This window comes from Opisthorchis viverrini (assembly GCF_000715545.1).
Source record: "Opisthorchis viverrini unplaced genomic scaffold opera_v5_218, whole genome shotgun sequence".
Taxonomy (NCBI): Eukaryota; Metazoa; Platyhelminthes; class Trematoda; order Opisthorchiida; family Opisthorchiidae; genus Opisthorchis; species Opisthorchis viverrini.
Window position 1 is genome coordinate 154,417 of NW_008751877.1, and position 18,941 is coordinate 173,357.

An 18,941-nucleotide genomic window follows, 5' to 3' on the forward strand; every position below is an offset into this window, starting at 1 on the left:
AGATTTTGTGAGACCGGCTTGTGGTACAGTTGTGTCTTTTTAATAGCCCAACAGAATGAGTATCCACCTCGCAGGAGAATTATGTATGCAAATTTTGATTAAGCTGGCATTTCGTATCTTGCTAAACCAGCAAGTACTTCGCGATTCTTTCGCACTCTTTATAGTTTCCAATGACCAAGGAAGTGTGCAACTGTGAGCAAGTTTTTAGAACCTTCTATTTAGGTTGAAACATGAAACACAGTCTAAGATAAGCAGATTTAGGAGACAAAAAAGCTTATTGTGTCACATCGACACATCAGATGTTGCTGTAACATTGGCACATTGTCAGGTGGCTTACATGTTATACTGGGAACAATCTTTTAACCTATCTTCACTATTCCAATGCCATTTATTAATGCAGCCGTTGTTGAAGTGTACACTCCGGCAATCATCTTGTCATCTCTGAACCACAATTCCGATGATAGCTTTAAGCAGATTGCGGAATTAACCGTTTTTAGTCGGTGGGAACACCCCACGCTCTGTTTGCTGCATTAGAGTGATTGCTGACGCCGTTTTCTTCATGCGAGAAGCAGATGACATCAGCTATTGGATACTCGAAGGTTGAGGTTAATGAAGAAGTTTAGAAAAGCCTCATATTAAACGAAATAAAGCAGTACTTTTTATGCTCCACTGTTTCAATAAAGTAATATTTAAAACCAATACGTTATCATTACTCGTTTGTATTTTCCAAGTACGGATAGCAATACGAAAATTCGGCATCATTTGGAGTCACTAACGCATACTGTAGTTGTTCTGTCGGTTGGTTCATTGCACAATGCTACTGAATTCTAAAGCACTCATCGGTTATATTTCTACACCTGCCGGACATTTCTTCATATTTGTGCTAATTAATCCATCGTCGTACATTGACCTAGAGTTCAGACCAAATTGTTTCAACCCTTCTATAAGGTGATGGTTGAAGAATGGTTGTCAATCATGCGTCCACTGGAACGGGCCAGAATAGGTGTCTGTAAAACGTGTCAAGTACGCGCTTTGTAAAGCATTGTTCACACTTTTCAAGTTTTGACATGTCTGGTTCTTCTTCTCCTTGTGAACAGTCTGACATAATTACAATAGCAAATGGGGCGGTCTTCCGACGCAAGAGACGCTCTTAAAAACTCAAAACAACCCAGAATGTAAAAGAATACACTGTCCGGGATGTGAGGAGGAGAGATAATCCCCTGAAGATAGCTTATCATGTTACATCTGCAACATGGCATTTGGTTAAATCCCAATGTTTGCACTCTATAGGCGACGTATCAAACTAATATAGGTCTGGAATTCAGCATGCCTTAAAAAACAACCTCTGTTTTTTCTCTGGAAGACGCCACAAGCCGCTAATGTTGATAGTTTTGCTGGCGATCTATCTTTGTTGCCAGGCGAATGCTGCGAGCTATTTGTAAGTGTAGTATTTCTACGAGCTTGGCATCGTAACAGTTGGACACAAAGAAAGTACACTAGGTAACACGTGTCTCTCCATCTTGTATTTCATGACACCCTCTAGTGAGAACCATTACACTGTGGTCTTGATTATGTCCCTATTGCATGCAAGAAGACCATTGGTTTGAAATCAGCTGTGACCGATACGTAAATCACTTGGCAATTTGCTCTCAACTCATGAATGTTTATGGGGGTGATGGCACGTCCAAGGACGTTGGGAAGTCAGCCCTATCAAGCATGTGCGCCTAAAGGTAGTCAGCGTTACACAAATGTTCACCGTTTTCTTTGGAAAGTGCGTGGCGATCCATAATGAGGATGAATAATTGTATGAAACTTCATTAAAACTTCACTCCGTTTGTAGTCTGTCGTTTGCCACGATCCTCCGAGTACACATTGGATCCCGGGATCGTCAACCGGAGTTCTTACTTAGGTAGAATGTACCTGATAATTTTTACTCCATCTTTGGACTTTACATAATCTACTGCATGAAACATAAAGCCCACTTCGATTTTGTTTCGTATTTCAATTTCATTGAACAGCTGGCTTGTCTTCGCCACTCGGTGTTTTCTTTTACAGAGGCAAATCTGTTCACTAGTATATTTGAAACTGAAAGAGAGAATTTTAGGAGTGAAGCCCATTTTCTTAGGATAAACCGTATTTTTTTCTTCTCGTTTTTAGTTCAACAACGGTATGTGGGCCCTGGAGTTATCATGCGTCGGACAAAAACCTCCGTATTTCTGGGTAATTTGGCTATGCTAAAGAACCCAGAAGGTTTTGCTTTTTACGATGTTCTTCTCATCCGTCTTAATCGAGAACAGTTTTCTTGAGCTCTAGCAGAAGTGGAGGCCCGAGACCGCCCTAGACTTAAACACGGCATCTGGTACCGAAATTCCAAGAATAGTTTCAATGCCTTGTTATCCTCCGTGTCCTAATCTCTGATGGCCAGACTATCCTGCCAGTCTGCTGATGCACAATACAATCACACCAATTCAAGTTTAGCCACCTTACAATATGTGCAGTCTGATACATTGGCAAGCACCACTTGATACTTAATTTGTAGTCCTGCCAGACGTTTGATGTGGCGTAGTGTTAAAATACTTTGTGCGGGTCACTACCCCCAATGCTTCGTCCCACAGCTCAACAGTCTTGAGACTCAGTACAATCTTGGGTACCAAACAAAACAATACATAAAGCGCAAACCACAGAATCAAAATCAAAAAAGTTCCCAGCGGGTCTCAAGCGTCCCTATCGCCACCTGACTGGGAATTCCTGGCAGGCGGGTCAACCGACCGTCACAACGAGGACTGTTACGGAGTTCTCGTTTGATGATGAGTCGAGCACGCAAATCAAATTCTCTCAAGCGTGAACCTGCTTGCCTGGTCATACGTGAAAATTCAGATGCGTCCAACTTGCGCTGATAGACTGGTGGCAAAAGGCTGACCTTGCGTGTCACATTGTGTGGAGTTCCAACCCCGGCACGGTCATTGGATATGCACTGCTGATGAGTTCTAATGAGAGCAAGACTCGAGACCAGTGCTTTCCCACTTTGGTGAGGACAGGAGGACAACTTTTCAAACGACAGCGATGTGAATATGAATGCTAATGAAAAAGTTCCAGGGTAGTGCCGTTGGAGAGGTATCTTCTCTGTGAGCTCCACTGAAAGTCACCAAAGACATTATTCCTAAAATAGCATTTGCGAATCCACATTGCGCATATTTTAGCCAAACCAGGACCCTAGCAAACCCATTATTTTTCATTATCAATAAAGAGTCGCTTCCTGGAGTATCTTGAGTGTGACACACACAAAAAACACTGAGCGGTCATTTTTGGCCTACAGGCAAACTATTGACAAGAGCCAATACTCTGGTCCAAAAGACAGCAAACTTTTGCAGCCCCTTACTCGTTTTTAGTGACTGCCAGTAGACAACATCGGTATCTGAAATTTCTGCTTCAATGAATTGAAATCAAGCCCTTTGAGATGTACACCAATGAACAGAGTTGTCAATTATCCGAGCAGAGCACCAGTACTGACGCGATATTAGCAAACATCTAGCTGAGGAGATGGCGGGGTGACAATTTTCCCTGCGACATCTTTGATATTTTATTTCATCCCCAGTTATTAAGCATATTGATGAGTTTAAGGTCTCTAAACTGGTATTTTTGCATTGGACGACTTCAATCAGAACTAACCGCGAGCTACTACAAGGTACCAAAACGCAAAATATCCAAACGAGCTTCTATTTTATTCCCTGCTATTCTAAGTGTTTAAAGCAAACAGTTAGTTGAACGCTACCACGAATTCAGATTTCGGAGGGGCGAAGCCATTCTGTTTGTGGCAAATCATATATATATATATATATATAACTAGGTTCTTCAGACCACGTCAGAATGGTCCGTTTTAAATAAGCTGACAATAGATCCCAATTATCAATTCAAAATTAAACGCAAAACGTTCAGATAAACGCTGTTTTTTGCGTGAGATTTACCTTGAAAACGAATGTGTTAAATGTCGACCAGATAGCTAGTCAAGCAAACGTTTATCCTAATTAGACATGTGGTAAACTGTTCGCATCTCTAAGCGCAGCAATACGATTAGTGTTTTTTATGTCATCGCATGAAATTAGAAAGCTAAATGAAATGTTTCATTTGTAACATCACACGCTTTTGTAAACAACAGGTGCCATTCAGTGAAACGCCTCTAAGGCAGTTGTGCGCAATCGGATGTTGGTTATGACTTCTGCTTATATCGATTTTTTGATGCATGACTTGCAACTTCTCTGTCTGTTCAAAACATCACACGCATCCCAGCAAATGCAGTATTGTAGGCTAAAAAATAAATCCAAGCAGCAAGGCGAATGAATTTTCTGAAAGAAACAAGCAACCTTAATGCAACCATTGCCACCCAAACACTGCTACACTGATTGGTTGTTTGAGCGACCCTGGTGTTTCTTGGGATTTCGGAAGTCGGTTTGAAAATTCGTTGCAAATAGAATGACAGATTTCATCGTTTGGAAAAATTCTTCTCATGAGCGAAGAGCGCTTCCCAAGATTTTGTGACAACTTTAGGCTTTGATGAAAACATTTCCAAACGACTTCTAATATCTGTCTGGTTGTTCCCTTATTATAGCTACTGTTGAAGAGTACCGGCTAGAGCGTTACACTTTCTAAGAGGTGCAGTGCGTGAAGTACATTTTATATGGTGTTTGCCGTAAACGTTGATCATTATGACATTTTATCTCGAGTACCTTTTAGCACGTAGATCCTCCAGTTTCTGAATAAATGGACGTCATTTCATCTTTCGTTTTGAACGTTAAGGCATGCTTGTTGATTCATTTTACATATCCCAAGCAACACAGGACGAACTTACCCGGCGAATGGTAAAGTCCATTGTATTTATTCGGCGTCATTTGATAAATAGAGAAGCCGTACATCATCAAGCTATCAAAACCTATTGGTAGTTGAACATAGTTGCATAATGTGACCATACGATTGCTTGTCCGCCTTTCGGAAGTTAATTTAATATTACCCTGAGCGTTTTGTAATTATACTAATGTTTGTTCATTCTATACTTGTTTATTTATTTTCTACTGTATATTTCTTTAGAACGTTTGATGTTTGCAGATATCTGTTCATTTCACAAAAGAAGCCTGAATAAAGGAGACCTCTCAGCGTTTGTCACTTCAGCAGCATACAGTGAGTTTTGGAAGACTGGTGGTTTGTTTGCATGGGACTTCTCCAAAGACCTCAACGACAGTCTTATATCATGCTGAAACTCCCTTACCTCTTTACCAAACTTGGTTTATCGGTCTCGGTTATCAGGAGACTCCAGTTAACGTCTCCCTGGAGTTTTGGTACGTTTGTCCTGTACTGATCAGCGACATACTTTAACGTCGAACATTCGCCATTGTCGTCTCTACTGAAACTCTACTAAAAATTTCTCCTCCCTCCACTACCAAAATATACGCTAGTTTTTCATTATCCGGTCTGAATTTTTTTGTATGTCGGTATGCCTTTGTCATTCTCAGCCTCATAATGGGTGGTGTCAGAGAGAGTGGGACAGGATATACATGAGAAACGATGCATCACACGGGATGATCAGTCTTCTGTCATCAAGAACCTGCTGCTGGGATGTGTAGGTAGTTTTTTTTTGTAACTCAAAGCGTGAATGACACTTAGAACAACGTAGGTGGACAAAAGGACAAGTAGGATACTCAAAAAAGGAGGTCCTTTCAAACCCCTCACCACAAAACACTAGCATTTGGGACGGGAGCAGCCTAAATCTTATGTTAACAGTCTGGATGTCTCACCACATGTATGAGCAACTAGTTAGTTAGTCCGGTCCAAAAGTGTGGTTCACACACTATAGTCAAACCTTAAGGATAACCTTAATCAATGGATCTCTCTTCATCAGGTACATAATAATTCTTCGGGTTATTTGATTGACCTTCTCATACATCATATCTTTAAGCAAAAATGGACACCACGGCACCGATGTTCACTTGTACACAACCACGAAATCTTTCGGCCCTTCTTCTAAGCTCCATCTACAAGTTTAGAAGAGCCTATTTTTGAAAGCATTATACACGCAGTTATACCCCTTCAATGCTATTGGATTTAGGGTACTTGAATTCGTCAGCAGACTTGTCTTCTTAGCTGAAGGCACTGCGATCACTCGGCGTTTATCAAATATCACTTACTACTATTTATTACTATTATATTTCATGCAAGCAAGAGAATAGACCGTGATTACTTTTAGTAACAGTTGGCTGGCTTGATACATTCATTTACATATTATGCTGTAACACTAATTTTTTAGCAACTGTCAAATCACAAGCCGGTTTGAGTTAACGGGCGATTTGGCTCAAAATTCGCTGATAAAAGCTAACACAAAGAAAAAGCTTTATTAAGGTGCCTTTTTGACATAATGCCAAGGACGCAAACCAGAGCAAAATTAATTAAAATCCACAAGCTCGTCGGCCGTAATACTCTGGCAATCAGGCGCTTAAGCACATACAGACTTGAGCTATGTCCGACCACACTATTTAGCTGACGCTCCACAGTGATCTTTGTTGTTCGTCAAAGGAGATGTCAGTCCTTTTAAACCCCTGTCAGTTCAGTAAACGTGTCCCTTGACCCCACGCAGCACTTTTGTAAAAAGTGAAAAGCTGCCCACGAAGGGTTCTTAAAGCGCTGGTTTTTCATGCGCTTCCAAACGTTTTTCTGTTTATTGAAGAAAATAGCGTTAGGTAAATATCTCTACATGTGAAACTGAAAGCAAACTAAAAGATTCACTCATCTTCGGAAGGGGCACACCAAACGTCGATTCCCTTATCTCTACTTCCGAACTCTTTGAATACCTCCTTCGCCTTTACTCCATTAACTTACTCAGTGGCTAAGTCAGTACTCAACTGAAGAAACCTTTTAACTGCTGGGCTTTTTTGACATCTCACCACGGAAGTTGGCCGAAACACGATCTGCAAACCGTGTTTCCTTCCTCAAGTTACCTTATTCACGAAAGCAAAGGTTGCCCAAAAAGCATCGCAAAAATGGAAAATACTTTTGCTCAAAAATTTGTTTTCTGAGGCCTAATGTTCCGGAAAAATCACAAATAAACATGAAATATATGCTGATTCCTTTAGTTGAGGAAAGCTTTAAATGAACCAATGGGCGAGAGCCAGCGTTATTCCTTAGAGAATGACTTCAATTTTGCATTGGATAATGAGGTTACAAGGAAGGAAGCAATAAGCCTCACTGTTGAATATGAGCTTCAAAAGTTTTTGCAATGTAGTAGGGGGAAACTGCCGGTAAAGTTGGTTACAGTCTGTAGGTCCCAACATTTAGGTGGTCCAAGTAGTTCACCACTAAAGCGGAGAGCGTTTGAATTCCTGTAAAAATACACAATATAGGCAGATTGACAAGGGTAGATAAGGGTAGGGCAATTGTCGAATTGAACAAAAGTGATTATGTAGCTTAAGTTTTCTACCTGCTGGTTGACTACAAAAATTAACCGAAAAGTTGAAGTTGGCGGTTGTCTGCTGTCCGTGATATAGCAAGGTAAGTGCTACCTTTTCCATCGCCAAAGTATAACCCAACCGTGTCTTAGTTACCTATCAAGTGTTCGCAAGGCAGCCCCCTTCATGAGACTGACAGAATTCGTTCCTCAACTGATGAGGTTTCTAGGTTTTCGACAAATGCCTTAAAAACCAACCGATAAACCGAGTGTTTATATTAGCAAAGTCGCTGTTTTTTCCAACGAATCCAATGGCTACTGGCATCAAATAGTTTGCCCTAGCTGAAAAATTCGGAAATGTGAAGCAGACCTGAGTCTCACTTAATCAGCTTTTAACTTTCCATGCAAAGTAAATGAAGCCGAACAATCGCATCTTCAATCCCTCCGGCTTTGGCGAATGTCCTTACGGAAAGTTTAAAACAAAAGGCTTTAGCGGAATTTCCGTAATCACTGAAAACATTTGTGTTATGTAGATGAGAACGTTTTATCGCTTAAACGGTACACGTTTAACCAATTATACAATTATTGAATCTCCACTACGAATTTAGTTTGGAGATAGAGTCATATTCCGACACGTTTCTCCTCTCAAACTGTAAGAAACACAGAGGTTGTTGTGAGATTAAAAACCACTGTGTGCCAAAATTCAGTTGATACTAGAACCAGTTTAAACTGTTCGTTTAACCATCCTAAAGCGACATTAGTTAGTACTGCTTTAGCTCTGTGCACAGAATTTTTGTAAGGGCTGCTGCTTTTCTGTATGAGCCCGAGGACATCTGAGGCCATTCTAATGATCTTTAACACGAATAGGGAAGGGTGGCCTTCTACAAGACCAACATAACACGCCTTTCACCGATGCATTAAAAAAAACTATCTGTCGGCAGAGGCCGTGTGCAAATTCGGATAAATGAATTGCACTCAGATGATCTACATGAAATTCGTAGAAGGATGGATGAGTACAATGAAAAAATAAAAATTCCGCCAGGAAATGCATTAAAATATCAGGGGCTAACAAAAGACTGATCAAAAATAGGTTCAGAAAAGTTTGAGGCTTTGAGGCAGAAAGGACTATTCGCGCCACAGCTTTTGTAGGCTGAAACGACGGGAACCATCGAGCACCGCACTGTGAATAGAATAGAAGGCATATAAACCGTGAGCATTTGGATAACGATTCTAGATTAGTTGGTGTGCGGTTTTAAGTTAGGAATCATTACCATTAATCTATAACCATATATCATTAACCTGAAATGCGCGGCCAAAGCCCGCCAAATGTCTGCGTATTCTCGTAGTAACAACGAACGCATACAGATGAGCACAACTAGCTAATTAGATGTAAAATACTTTTGGCCGGTTTGCAACGGNGAGGCTTCTTCAGTAATCCATCATCAGAATCACACATTTAGTCACCTACATTCACTGATACATAGTTAATTACTAAGACTACTAAGCCAGCTGACTAAAGGAGGGAAGGATCATTTGGTGCAGTGGGGTCACGTGTTCCGTACGGCTGAGTTTAATTGCTCAATCGCACTGGTTCTATTTTTTCAAACGTGGTGTGTGCGCACTTACGTTTCGGCCAGTGTAAACGCGGCATCCAAATAAAATGTCCCTAGTGATGGTAACAGCTTCATCTTTATTCGACATCCATATACTAACCAGTCATGTGGGTTTTAGACTAACTTCTTAGATGACCACAGGCCGTGGTAGTATCCACTTGGTATCCTGTACCTACTAGATAGGCCAAAACTGTACGCTTCGTCCTTTCCACGTGACTACGCACGTAGCCAGGGTGGGACCAGACATTAGTTTAGTCAACGATCGATCCAATATAGTGATCCCCATGGGAGCAGTCGAACTGATAAACACACGTCGGAGTGAGCTGAGGAGACGGCGGATCTTTCAACTGTTGAATTATCATGAAACAGCTGGTGAATGCTGCGTAGAACCTGCATTGGGACATTTTAGTACGGTTGGAAGTGTCTTTTAAGCTGTACCTGGTGGACAAGTAGCGATTAAGTTTAAGACTACAGCGCAAACAGTGAGTTACGATAAGAATGGTGGTAGCGTATATAAGGAGAATAGGACGTAATTAAACAGCTGTTTTTTTTTGGGTATTTGGTAAGCTGTACAAACATATGTGCTCCGGTGAGCTTGAACTGCTGAATATTTCCGCGGATATGTGTGCCGCCTTTCGGAGACCGTGGGCAAGTCTTTTTCTACAGTGTCGGTTGAGCCTTCCCCAACAAAAAATAAATGTAACTTTCTAGCGTATATTTTGCGAATGTACTTTCTACCATGCGCTAAATCTAAACGAACATCTCTACTTATTTTTCAGACGACTAAGGCCTTGCCCCATTTGAGTAGTATGAAACCATCACCATAATATCCTAGTAAGCGAGACTTTTTCGTTAATCGATTTTACCATATGGCCAGCAAACATTTACGTTCTGTCAGCGATTTAAACGACTACATGGAGCTATTTCACCGCTCTCGGCCTAAGGCTGGCGTATCCAGCCTATAGCCTTGGAAGTTAAATCCTTTCTGTGCAGTTAGTTTGCGGAACTATCAGGATATTTTCAATATTGAATGATATGTATAAAAATTATACGAGCGGTTTCTCCAGATAATGTCCTGCTCTTATGACTGTTCATGAATAAGACGGCAAAACACAGGTTGCTCTTGTCCTGAAGAGACGGTGGTAACTGTGCTGTGATAGCTATTGTACCTGTACTCCTGCCTGCAATGTCAAAGTGTGGTCGGTTCTCAGCGGGGAACCAAGTCTCTCAAACGGGGCCAAATAATCGAAATATCATGTAATGGCAAGTGTTACCCCACCGCAAAAATGTCACGGGAATAACTCGTACCTCAGGTCAATGATTGACAACATCCACTAGCTAACAGAATAAACGATAGTCAGTGATAGCCATTGGATGTTTCTGCTCTGTTGGCTGCACTCAGGCGTGCTTACAACACAACGTTATTCCCACACATACACCAAAATCTGAAAGGACATCAGATGCCTCAACGTTTTTATCTTCCCGCAAACAGCGGATCTCGGATTAGCAATTAAACTCCGGGTAAATAACATGTGCAACAGCAGCAAATTACCTCACAAAGAAAGCGTACACAAAATAACCTAGATGATCAACCAGGTGGACTGTAAAGGATGTTTGCGAAATTGTTACGCCGAATATGTCAACCGTGTTCGAGAATCCAAGTTAGGCACTATGTTTCATACCAAACTCCAGTAAATAATCTGGATTTTCCATTGGCGGATCAGGGAAATATCTGGAGATCGGACACTAAAAAGGAAAAGTCTGTCGGATTTTCATGAAGGAAATTACCCATAAGATTTCTGGGAACGCTTCAACAGACGACAGTCGGCTTCGCTCTTCTGGATAGTCAGATGTGCACAGTCCCCAAGTTTCCGTAAACTTATATTCTACTTGCAACGAAATTGAACGGATTTCCACTAATACACCCATTTCCATGCCAACTTGTTTTTCACGGGCAACTCAACTGAATCCTTCAAACGAATATGCTCCACAAAAGACGCCCACTAGTTTATTCGGTACGATATTCGAGGGACCACAGTATGGTCTCATAAAGAAAACCACTCACAAGTTTGCTAAAATCTCTTCCATAGCCCACGATCGTTTTCACCCTTTTTGAGGCTCATCAGGTAAGTGCAATTTTTCACTGAAACACAAGAAAACCACTCACAAGTTTGCTAAAATCTCTTCCATAGCCCACGATCGTTTTCACCCTTTTTGAGGCTCATCAGGTAAGTGCAATTTTTCGTCAACTGAAACACGAGGCGGCCTTCCATATGCTGATTAATCGTGATTTGAATTTTTCTATCAGTCCTCCATAGGGATTCCTTATCGTCATTGGGGCAAATCCATGCTGAAAGCAAGAGGCACTGTACAGCTGTTTCATCCTTTCTTGGACACTTCAGCCGTGTGCACCTCACAAAACTCAGAAATTTTCAATCCCGCAACCTTCCGGCCAGTGGGGTTAACACTTAAGAGTTTAGCCACAAGCGATGATAAGCACTATAAATGGCCCCTATTCAGACATCATTATTATTTTGCGTCCTTCGCATACTACTGGACCAGCAACACCATGCTCTACTGTCACCATCTTTGTCAGGCCTCGGTGGAGCGTGTAGTACGTACTGTCTGCTAATGATACGATAGCCGAAGCCACAAATCAAAGCAAGGAGCGCGCATTATTTTTCAGTATTATGGATTTAACAGGACCATTGTCTCGTTCCAGCGACAATATTGTTTGTCTTTCGAGGCTTCGTCCCATATTATCAGGAGAGAAGCTCCAATCTAGCTGTAGAATTCACAGTCTAACTAAGTCACTCTTATTTTACTTATTCTGTATAGTTTCTCCAATTTTTCCCACTCGTGGAAAACTTCCTTGCCCCCTAATTACAAACGGGCAAAGTTTCCGATGCACCAAACTTCTGTAAAGTTCACGTAGCACATTTTCCGGATTTTCTTCACGATCAATACTGTAACCGTCGTGATTGGTCTGTCAGCATAATGCCGCCGTCAGAAAATAAGCGACTGAACCACCCATTGATGTCTCGTAATAAACACACATCAACCGACGGTCGCCACTATAACAACGAAATCTACCTCCACAAGCAGCCTAAGCGTGATTACGACTTGCAGAATTCAGTATTTCCAAAAACAAATGGACTTAAATCAACCTGCCTGCAATGGAACTGGTTGCTCAAAGTAAGTTAAGAGAGACGGCAGAACTGGAATATCACTATTATGAAGTAGTACCAGAACCGTTTGCCTACCGGCGCCACCGCATTCAAGTGGATACCGGACATCATGATGAAAGGCGCACTAGCGCCAAGAAACAACAATGACTGAACCGTAACGTCAGAATTTCGGTAATCATACGTAGGAATTTGTGTTCGATGGCATTTCAACTGAATGTCACTTTAGCCCAGAATTATCTTAACAAAGCAGGATGGTCGCTAATCCACTAATCGTTTGGCCAAAAGTTATGCCACAATACACACTCAGGTTTTGCCCGACCCGTAGTTTGTTTTTTGCCTCCTCGGCTGAAAATAATGAACTAAAATGGTTTGCATGTGTGGGATCTTTTGGTGTTTTACCCATTCAGCTTTAGGTTTCTGTGAAAATTTCATGGCTAATTAGACATCTTTTTTTATATGATGGGAATCAATTTCCACCGGAGCTCATGTGGGAAATCTGACCTCCCGAAGGAAACGGCTTTTTCACTGGATGAGCCTAATAACACTATATCGAGAAAGGGGCTAAAACTAGTTGTTGCTTGGAGCAAACAGACGTATATATCAACTTCAGATGGAGAGCCTATTGTGATATGCTCTTAAGGAAGCCTGGCTGCACCCAGTTAGATGGCTAAAATTTAGCGCTATTGAAATTGTAAAGGAACGGTGTCTAAACCTGAATTTGTACTTTAATCTGTTGCCTTGCAACTCGCTCCAAAATGGAAAGATGACTTGCATTTCCGTTTCAGTGCATCACTTACTAGTGTATCTGGCAAACTAAGTGTACCTATCTCCATTAACACTGTGTTGCACTCGAACACTAATTTAAACGCGATTTATGAAACATTACCTATTGCAGAATAATTAAGACTCCGCTAAACTCAACTGGATCTCGCTTTTACACTATGCATCAAATGGTTACGTTAAACATGAACTATACCTATCTGATGAGTTCCAGGAGCGATAAAATAGGTGACGGGCTCTTGAAGCGTTTCCAGTGATCTAATGGGTAGAGTTTCCCGAACATTTTTCCAACTGAAACACTGTGTGGTTCTTCTGACAAACATTTACTTGAGGAATCCTTTGAACTAGAAGTTCAGCTCTTTATCTTTCAGTAAAATCAAATTAATGAATAAGTGGATATATTTTGCAGAATTACTAGGCTCCTCCTCTGCCTTGAAAATTCCTCTTGCTTTCAAAATGCATCTCATCTCTCGCACGGTTTCTGTCCTCATTACCTGTGGTTAAAAGCTTATTCGTGTCTTTAATGCAGCTGAGGTATAAGCAAGAAAATACTTTCCACTCAGCTCGCTGCTACGACGATTTTCCTAAACCTCTTATCCTCAACAGCCTGCCACAATTATTTCGAGATTGGTTAACTTCCATACAATGGTTCAGGCAATCTGAATAAAGACTGATCGCGATCGATTTTCAGTAATAAACACAGCTTGCGGCGCCTCTAAGCATGCATAAAAGGCTACGTGAACTCCAGGCTTGAAGGTGAAGCACGTCGACGATACCCAGTTTTTCGTTACCTACTTCGTGGCCCTCTTCCAGATGGAAGCTTGGCAACTCCTCTGCTACTTTCTTTCTCAACCGGGCACCAAAAACGGCACTTTTTGGCTAACAGTGATTTTGAATGCCTACAAGTGTTGGGGTTTGACACATTCTATGATTAAAGTTCATATTGTGCAACCAAACACTCACTTGCCAGGCATCTCTTCGCGGTTACCTTGGTACCAACCCACACGAGTGTTGCGGTTGAGATAACGGTCATCAAAGAACTGAAGAAATCTTAGTTTGGCTGCTTTCGGAAGTAATGAAATTCCACAAGTTGCATACATTTTTTATCTAACATGCCGCCAACCGAGGTAAGGGTCGATAGTTAGTGGTGTGGAGATTGACGTCGGTGTAGCTTGATCAAACTGCCGATCAACCCACACGGCAGAAGAATTCAGCTGCTAAATTTCACGAGTTTGACCGCCCTGGGGATTCGTGAGATGCGTGTTGCTAGGCAGTACTTTACGGCTTTTCAGTGTGGACTGATATCAGTCGAAGTGCCAAGTCTCAATAGAAATAGGGACAGTGACCTTTCGACTTCCGCCCGGAGCCGACGCTGATAGTATCATTCCTCTGAATTATGGTGTCATATTTTCTTCCGTCGATCATTTTTCAGACAAATAGGCGCAATGAAATCACTTGCAGTTCGTCTCTAGTTCACGGATATGTGCAAACAAGCATCGTTGGGCGCTCGGATCTTATCGGTATTCCAGGACTACTAAAGTAACACCCTTTGGTCGGTAGAAAACGAGCTATCATGTGATGCTTATCACGTGCCTTTTTAAGCCTCCTCCCGAATGACCTTTCCATCACCTTACTTTTCTTCTTTTAAGTTTTTTTGCGTTGCTAAATTTGCTTTCGTACTGCCGAGTCTGGTAGGTAAGATGCGAAGTTCCAGTGCTCTCTTAAAAAAGACGAACCCAAAATGACCTATTCTGTTGCTTCAGTCTCATGCTGAACTGAGTTCTGTTTGTTCAACCGCAAGTTCTGCACTTGTCTCCCGATTTGCTACATTGAAATCTCCTCAAGTATAGAGAACTTAATTCTAACAGCACAATTGCGGTGTTTATTTCATTGATCGATAACAACTGGGCTACTTCTGGGAGCAAATGAGTATGTAGTGAACCAAAGCATAATTAGAAAAATGCCGTTACCTACTCTGGTGAACGTGGCTTCTGATCAGAGCATGCAATGGATGAAGCTGTTGGGGTGCTGCTCTTCCGTAGTCTCATAGCTTGCCAGTCAACGGAATAGACGTTTTCCAGAGATTTATACGTTCAGTCATTTCCCACTTGGTTAAACCAGAACTAGGTATCGTTTCTTATGGGAATCCCTGTAGCGATACAGACGCAGTTGAATACGGTATCTTCTGTATCCATCGTCAATCCCTTTGCAACATTCCCATACTGGTAAAATCGGACAGAGTAAGCAGTCGGTGTACTTCAGACAGATTATGCAGCCAGGATGACCGCAAAATGAGCAGCAGGCGTATTTGCTTCCGTATCCACCAGGATGTTTCCAGTCTTCTTCCTCCGGACGAGGTACGATTGTAGGGCAGCCGTTTGGGCAGTGCTGGCTCTGTGTCTGAAGGTAGTAATAGAGCTTATCCCAACGTTCTGGACAGTTACGGCGCATACAACATTCGGAACAAGCGCATAGTAAGCAGCACCGCAAACCACTTTCTTTCGCAGGAATATCTTTTGCTCCCGAGTCACTGGCGGTATCTCCTGATGAGACAGGAGACGATTCGTCGTCTTCATTTGATGGATCGTCTGATGAAGAGCTTTCGGTGTCTGACCGGGCTCCGCTTGTATTGCGTTGTACTACGTTGTAATCTTCGGTACTGCACCCTGGATCCTTGTTTGGTTGTTTGTGCAGCTTTTTGGATCTCTCCTTAATTTTTTTGTGGATTTTTGCAGTTTCCCTAGGGCCATCTTCGTATTTAAGTTTTCGAAGCCCATCCGGCTGAGAGCGTATTACATCATGAGAACTGGTCATATGGTAGTGTCACGTGACCTTTGCATTTTGGCAGTCTTTGAAAATTTATTGATCGTCAGACTGCTAGCAAGAGTCGGCCTGTAAAGCTGGTGGTGAGGTTTAGTGTTTTGACAGAACCTGTGAGAATAAACGTTTACACTTTGCACGTTACAGACGGTTATTGGTTCTTTTTTTACTACGTGAAATTAAACCGGAGCATATAAATAACAGTTTTTTTCTATGATCAGGCACTATCACTTTGTGGTTTTTATTGTTACTTTGCTCGAGGTAAAATTTCATAGGATACAGATTCTTTCATCCAGATGCTTGAAATTCGGAGAAACCACTATCAACTTACGGGTATTTTCGGGTCATTTAGATCCCCGAGAAACTGAAGATAGTCGCACAATCGGAAGGCGCTTCGGAAGAACTCAGATCTATAGGAAAACGGGTAGAACTTTTGGATTCATGGAAATAAATTAGAACATACCTAGCTTAAGCAGGGTAACCATGGAATATTTGAGCACTTTAGGAAACCTGCTGCGGTATGCGGGGCAGCCAGGTTTGCACATTGTAATGAAATGTTAGTCTAAAGCCAAACACGCCAGCGTGAGTCGCCGTGAGTCGGCTGATGGTCTACGGCACTAACAATTGATCCCACAGTGCAGCGCTTCATTCGTTCAGCCCACGTGGTTACTTTGACCGGGGAAGCACTTGGACGATTATTTTCAAATTTTCCTGACTGTTTAAGGAACAATGATCCAATGAAGTTTGAAGTTAAATAGGTCAAATATACAGACGGAATCGTCACATTTCTGAAAACCAACATTTTGATTCCACTCTGGGAAAAGATAAGAAATTACGGAAGACACAAAAGTGCAGCCGTTCCTGTTACACTTAATCTTACCTCAAGTAGAACGAAAAGTTATACATCTGACAGCATTCTGCATCAACCATCGAGGCTTTCACATCCAAGGCTTCATAAAGAAGAAAAGTAGAAAAATCAGCTAGCGCCCTAAACCAAGCCAAGTTCAGTTACCCTCAGGCGACATTTTTTCCCGATCTAGGCAACTGAAAGATGTTGAAATGTGGCATTACAAGTTGGGTAAAAAATGTATCGCGCTCCTAGTCCAAGATTTCTGCTACATATTATTCAGGTACAGTCGTGTAAATTATAGACAATTTAACTGAAGCATACGTTTGTCTTCATTTGTAAAACTAGGCACCGAAGAATGTTCCGATAGAGAGAATTAGTCCGTGAATCAGGCAGCGAACTGCTTATCAGCCCATGCACACAATTAGTTTTACATTAGCACTCTTGCTTAGCGATTGGTGACAGATGGGCCAAACATGGATAATTGGTTCATAAACGTTTATAAGTATTCGTGAAGATCCACAAAAATTTTGCTTCCACTAGTTGAAACCGCAAGAATGCTGTTAATCGGGTGGACATTTTAGTTGACTACTCTCGACCTGCCGCTTTAGATAGAGGTATTGTCGTGGTGTGCTGGTTAGCGTCCCCTCTTTGACCTACCGAGCTATGGTTGTTGGGGTTTCGCCTTGGCAACCGCACAGCTCATCACACCAGGTTGTTCATTCAGTAAAGGTTTGGAGGGTTGGACTTTCATTGCTTTGTAATCGATCCGCAACATTGTTGTCAGGATTTTCAACCAAAAAATTCGACTTAGCGTCATAATAGTCCTGAAGTGTTGGTACGGTCATCCCAAAAATATATCAGTCCACGTGCAACCACGTACCACACGGGTAGATTTACTGTCATGCCATAACAGTCGTCACGTGCTGCTATCAGCTGGGTCGCCTTGGTTTCTGTATAAAGCAGGATGGGCAGGCGAAAACATACTGTCGCTGGCGCCACTGTGGCTGACTATGCCATAAAGGGTACTAACCTGATTGGAGGAGGCAACTTTACTTGATCGGTTACCGGGTGATAGTCATCTCAGAAGAAGACTCTGAAGAAAGAGAAGCACACTGTCCATGTTAATTGTATCTAACTGCGCTCCGACCGACTACAGCTCTGAGTCTACCAAACAGGATTTCTGTGATACACTAGGTGTTCTAGAGCTAGCTATAAGCTCAGGCATAGTTTTTGCTGCTGGTGGTAGGAAGGCTCGTGTAGGTATGTTTAGAACTGCTGAGAGTCATTCAGGTTATCGTCACAGATTGGACAAGAAACACACTGACGGCGAAGAGTGCCACTACAGATGTGGTTGATCGTGGGCTGTTCATTTTCAGTACATATATCCGAAACAGCGAAAGTTGTTTGGCCATCAACGAACCAGTTCCCAATCCACATTACCAACAGTTACCAGTGATTAGGATCGATCACTGCCCGCCTCCTTCTGGAGTACTTGTGAGGACTCTGAGCATACACTTCTTCCATTGTAAGACAGTTCCTAACGTCGCTGATTATGCGTCGTCCTTAAACGATACGTGAAAGTTTGACCAGTGAACTACAAGTAGAATTTCTATTGGGACGAGTCTGAGTTGTCCCCATCTTCACGTTCCATCAGGTGCTACGGCAAAGCCATATGTATGAAGAACTCATGATTGTGATGTCCTCTGACTTCTATCGACTGGTGTGTTCTTGGAACTACATTTGTTCAACAATTGGTGTCTCGAAAAGTATATGAGCGAATTTCAGCTTTATTCTAAGTGTGTTCTTGGAACTACATTTGTTCAACAATTGGTGTCTCGAAAAGTATATGAGCGAATTTCAGCCTTTATTCTAAAAAAAAGTGGGAATGTGAGAGTGGATGGTGAAGGTTTCAAACGTTTTCCTACAAGCGGCTCTGTCCACGAAATTCACTGCTCGCCACTTTTCCGTTCAAATCCGTCATCGATGAGCTGTTGAGGCAGGCACTAATGAGGACTTCAAAACTCCTGTGAGGACCTAGATGATCTGCAGCGCGCAGAAAACACTGCCCTAATGTTTGAAGATATCAGGGTCAACGCTAATGCTGCTATTTCAGGTGATAATGTTTGTGTCGGTCTTGTGACTCATGACTCATGTTAATTTTTGGCCTAGGGAATCGCTTAGAAGTTTTTTATGTCAAACAATTTTCAAATCGGTGAAATTTCACAATCAATAAATGCCTTGAGCATGGATATCCGCTGATA

General features: G+C 41.9%; 1 protein-coding gene across 1 annotated transcript; it reads right to left on the reverse strand.

Moving 5' to 3' along the window:
* Window positions 1-7,117: 7,117 nt before the first annotated feature.
* T265_08462 (hypothetical protein) lies at window positions 7,118-15,824 on the reverse strand (the record flags this gene model as incomplete). The annotated part of the gene is made up of 2 exons (XM_009174274.1): window positions 7,118-7,364; window positions 14,985-15,824. One exon carries the CDS (start codon window positions 15,822-15,824, stop codon window positions 15,123-15,125), a length of 702 nt encoding a protein of 233 aa, XP_009172538.1.
* Window positions 15,825-18,941: the final 3,117 nt, after the last annotated feature.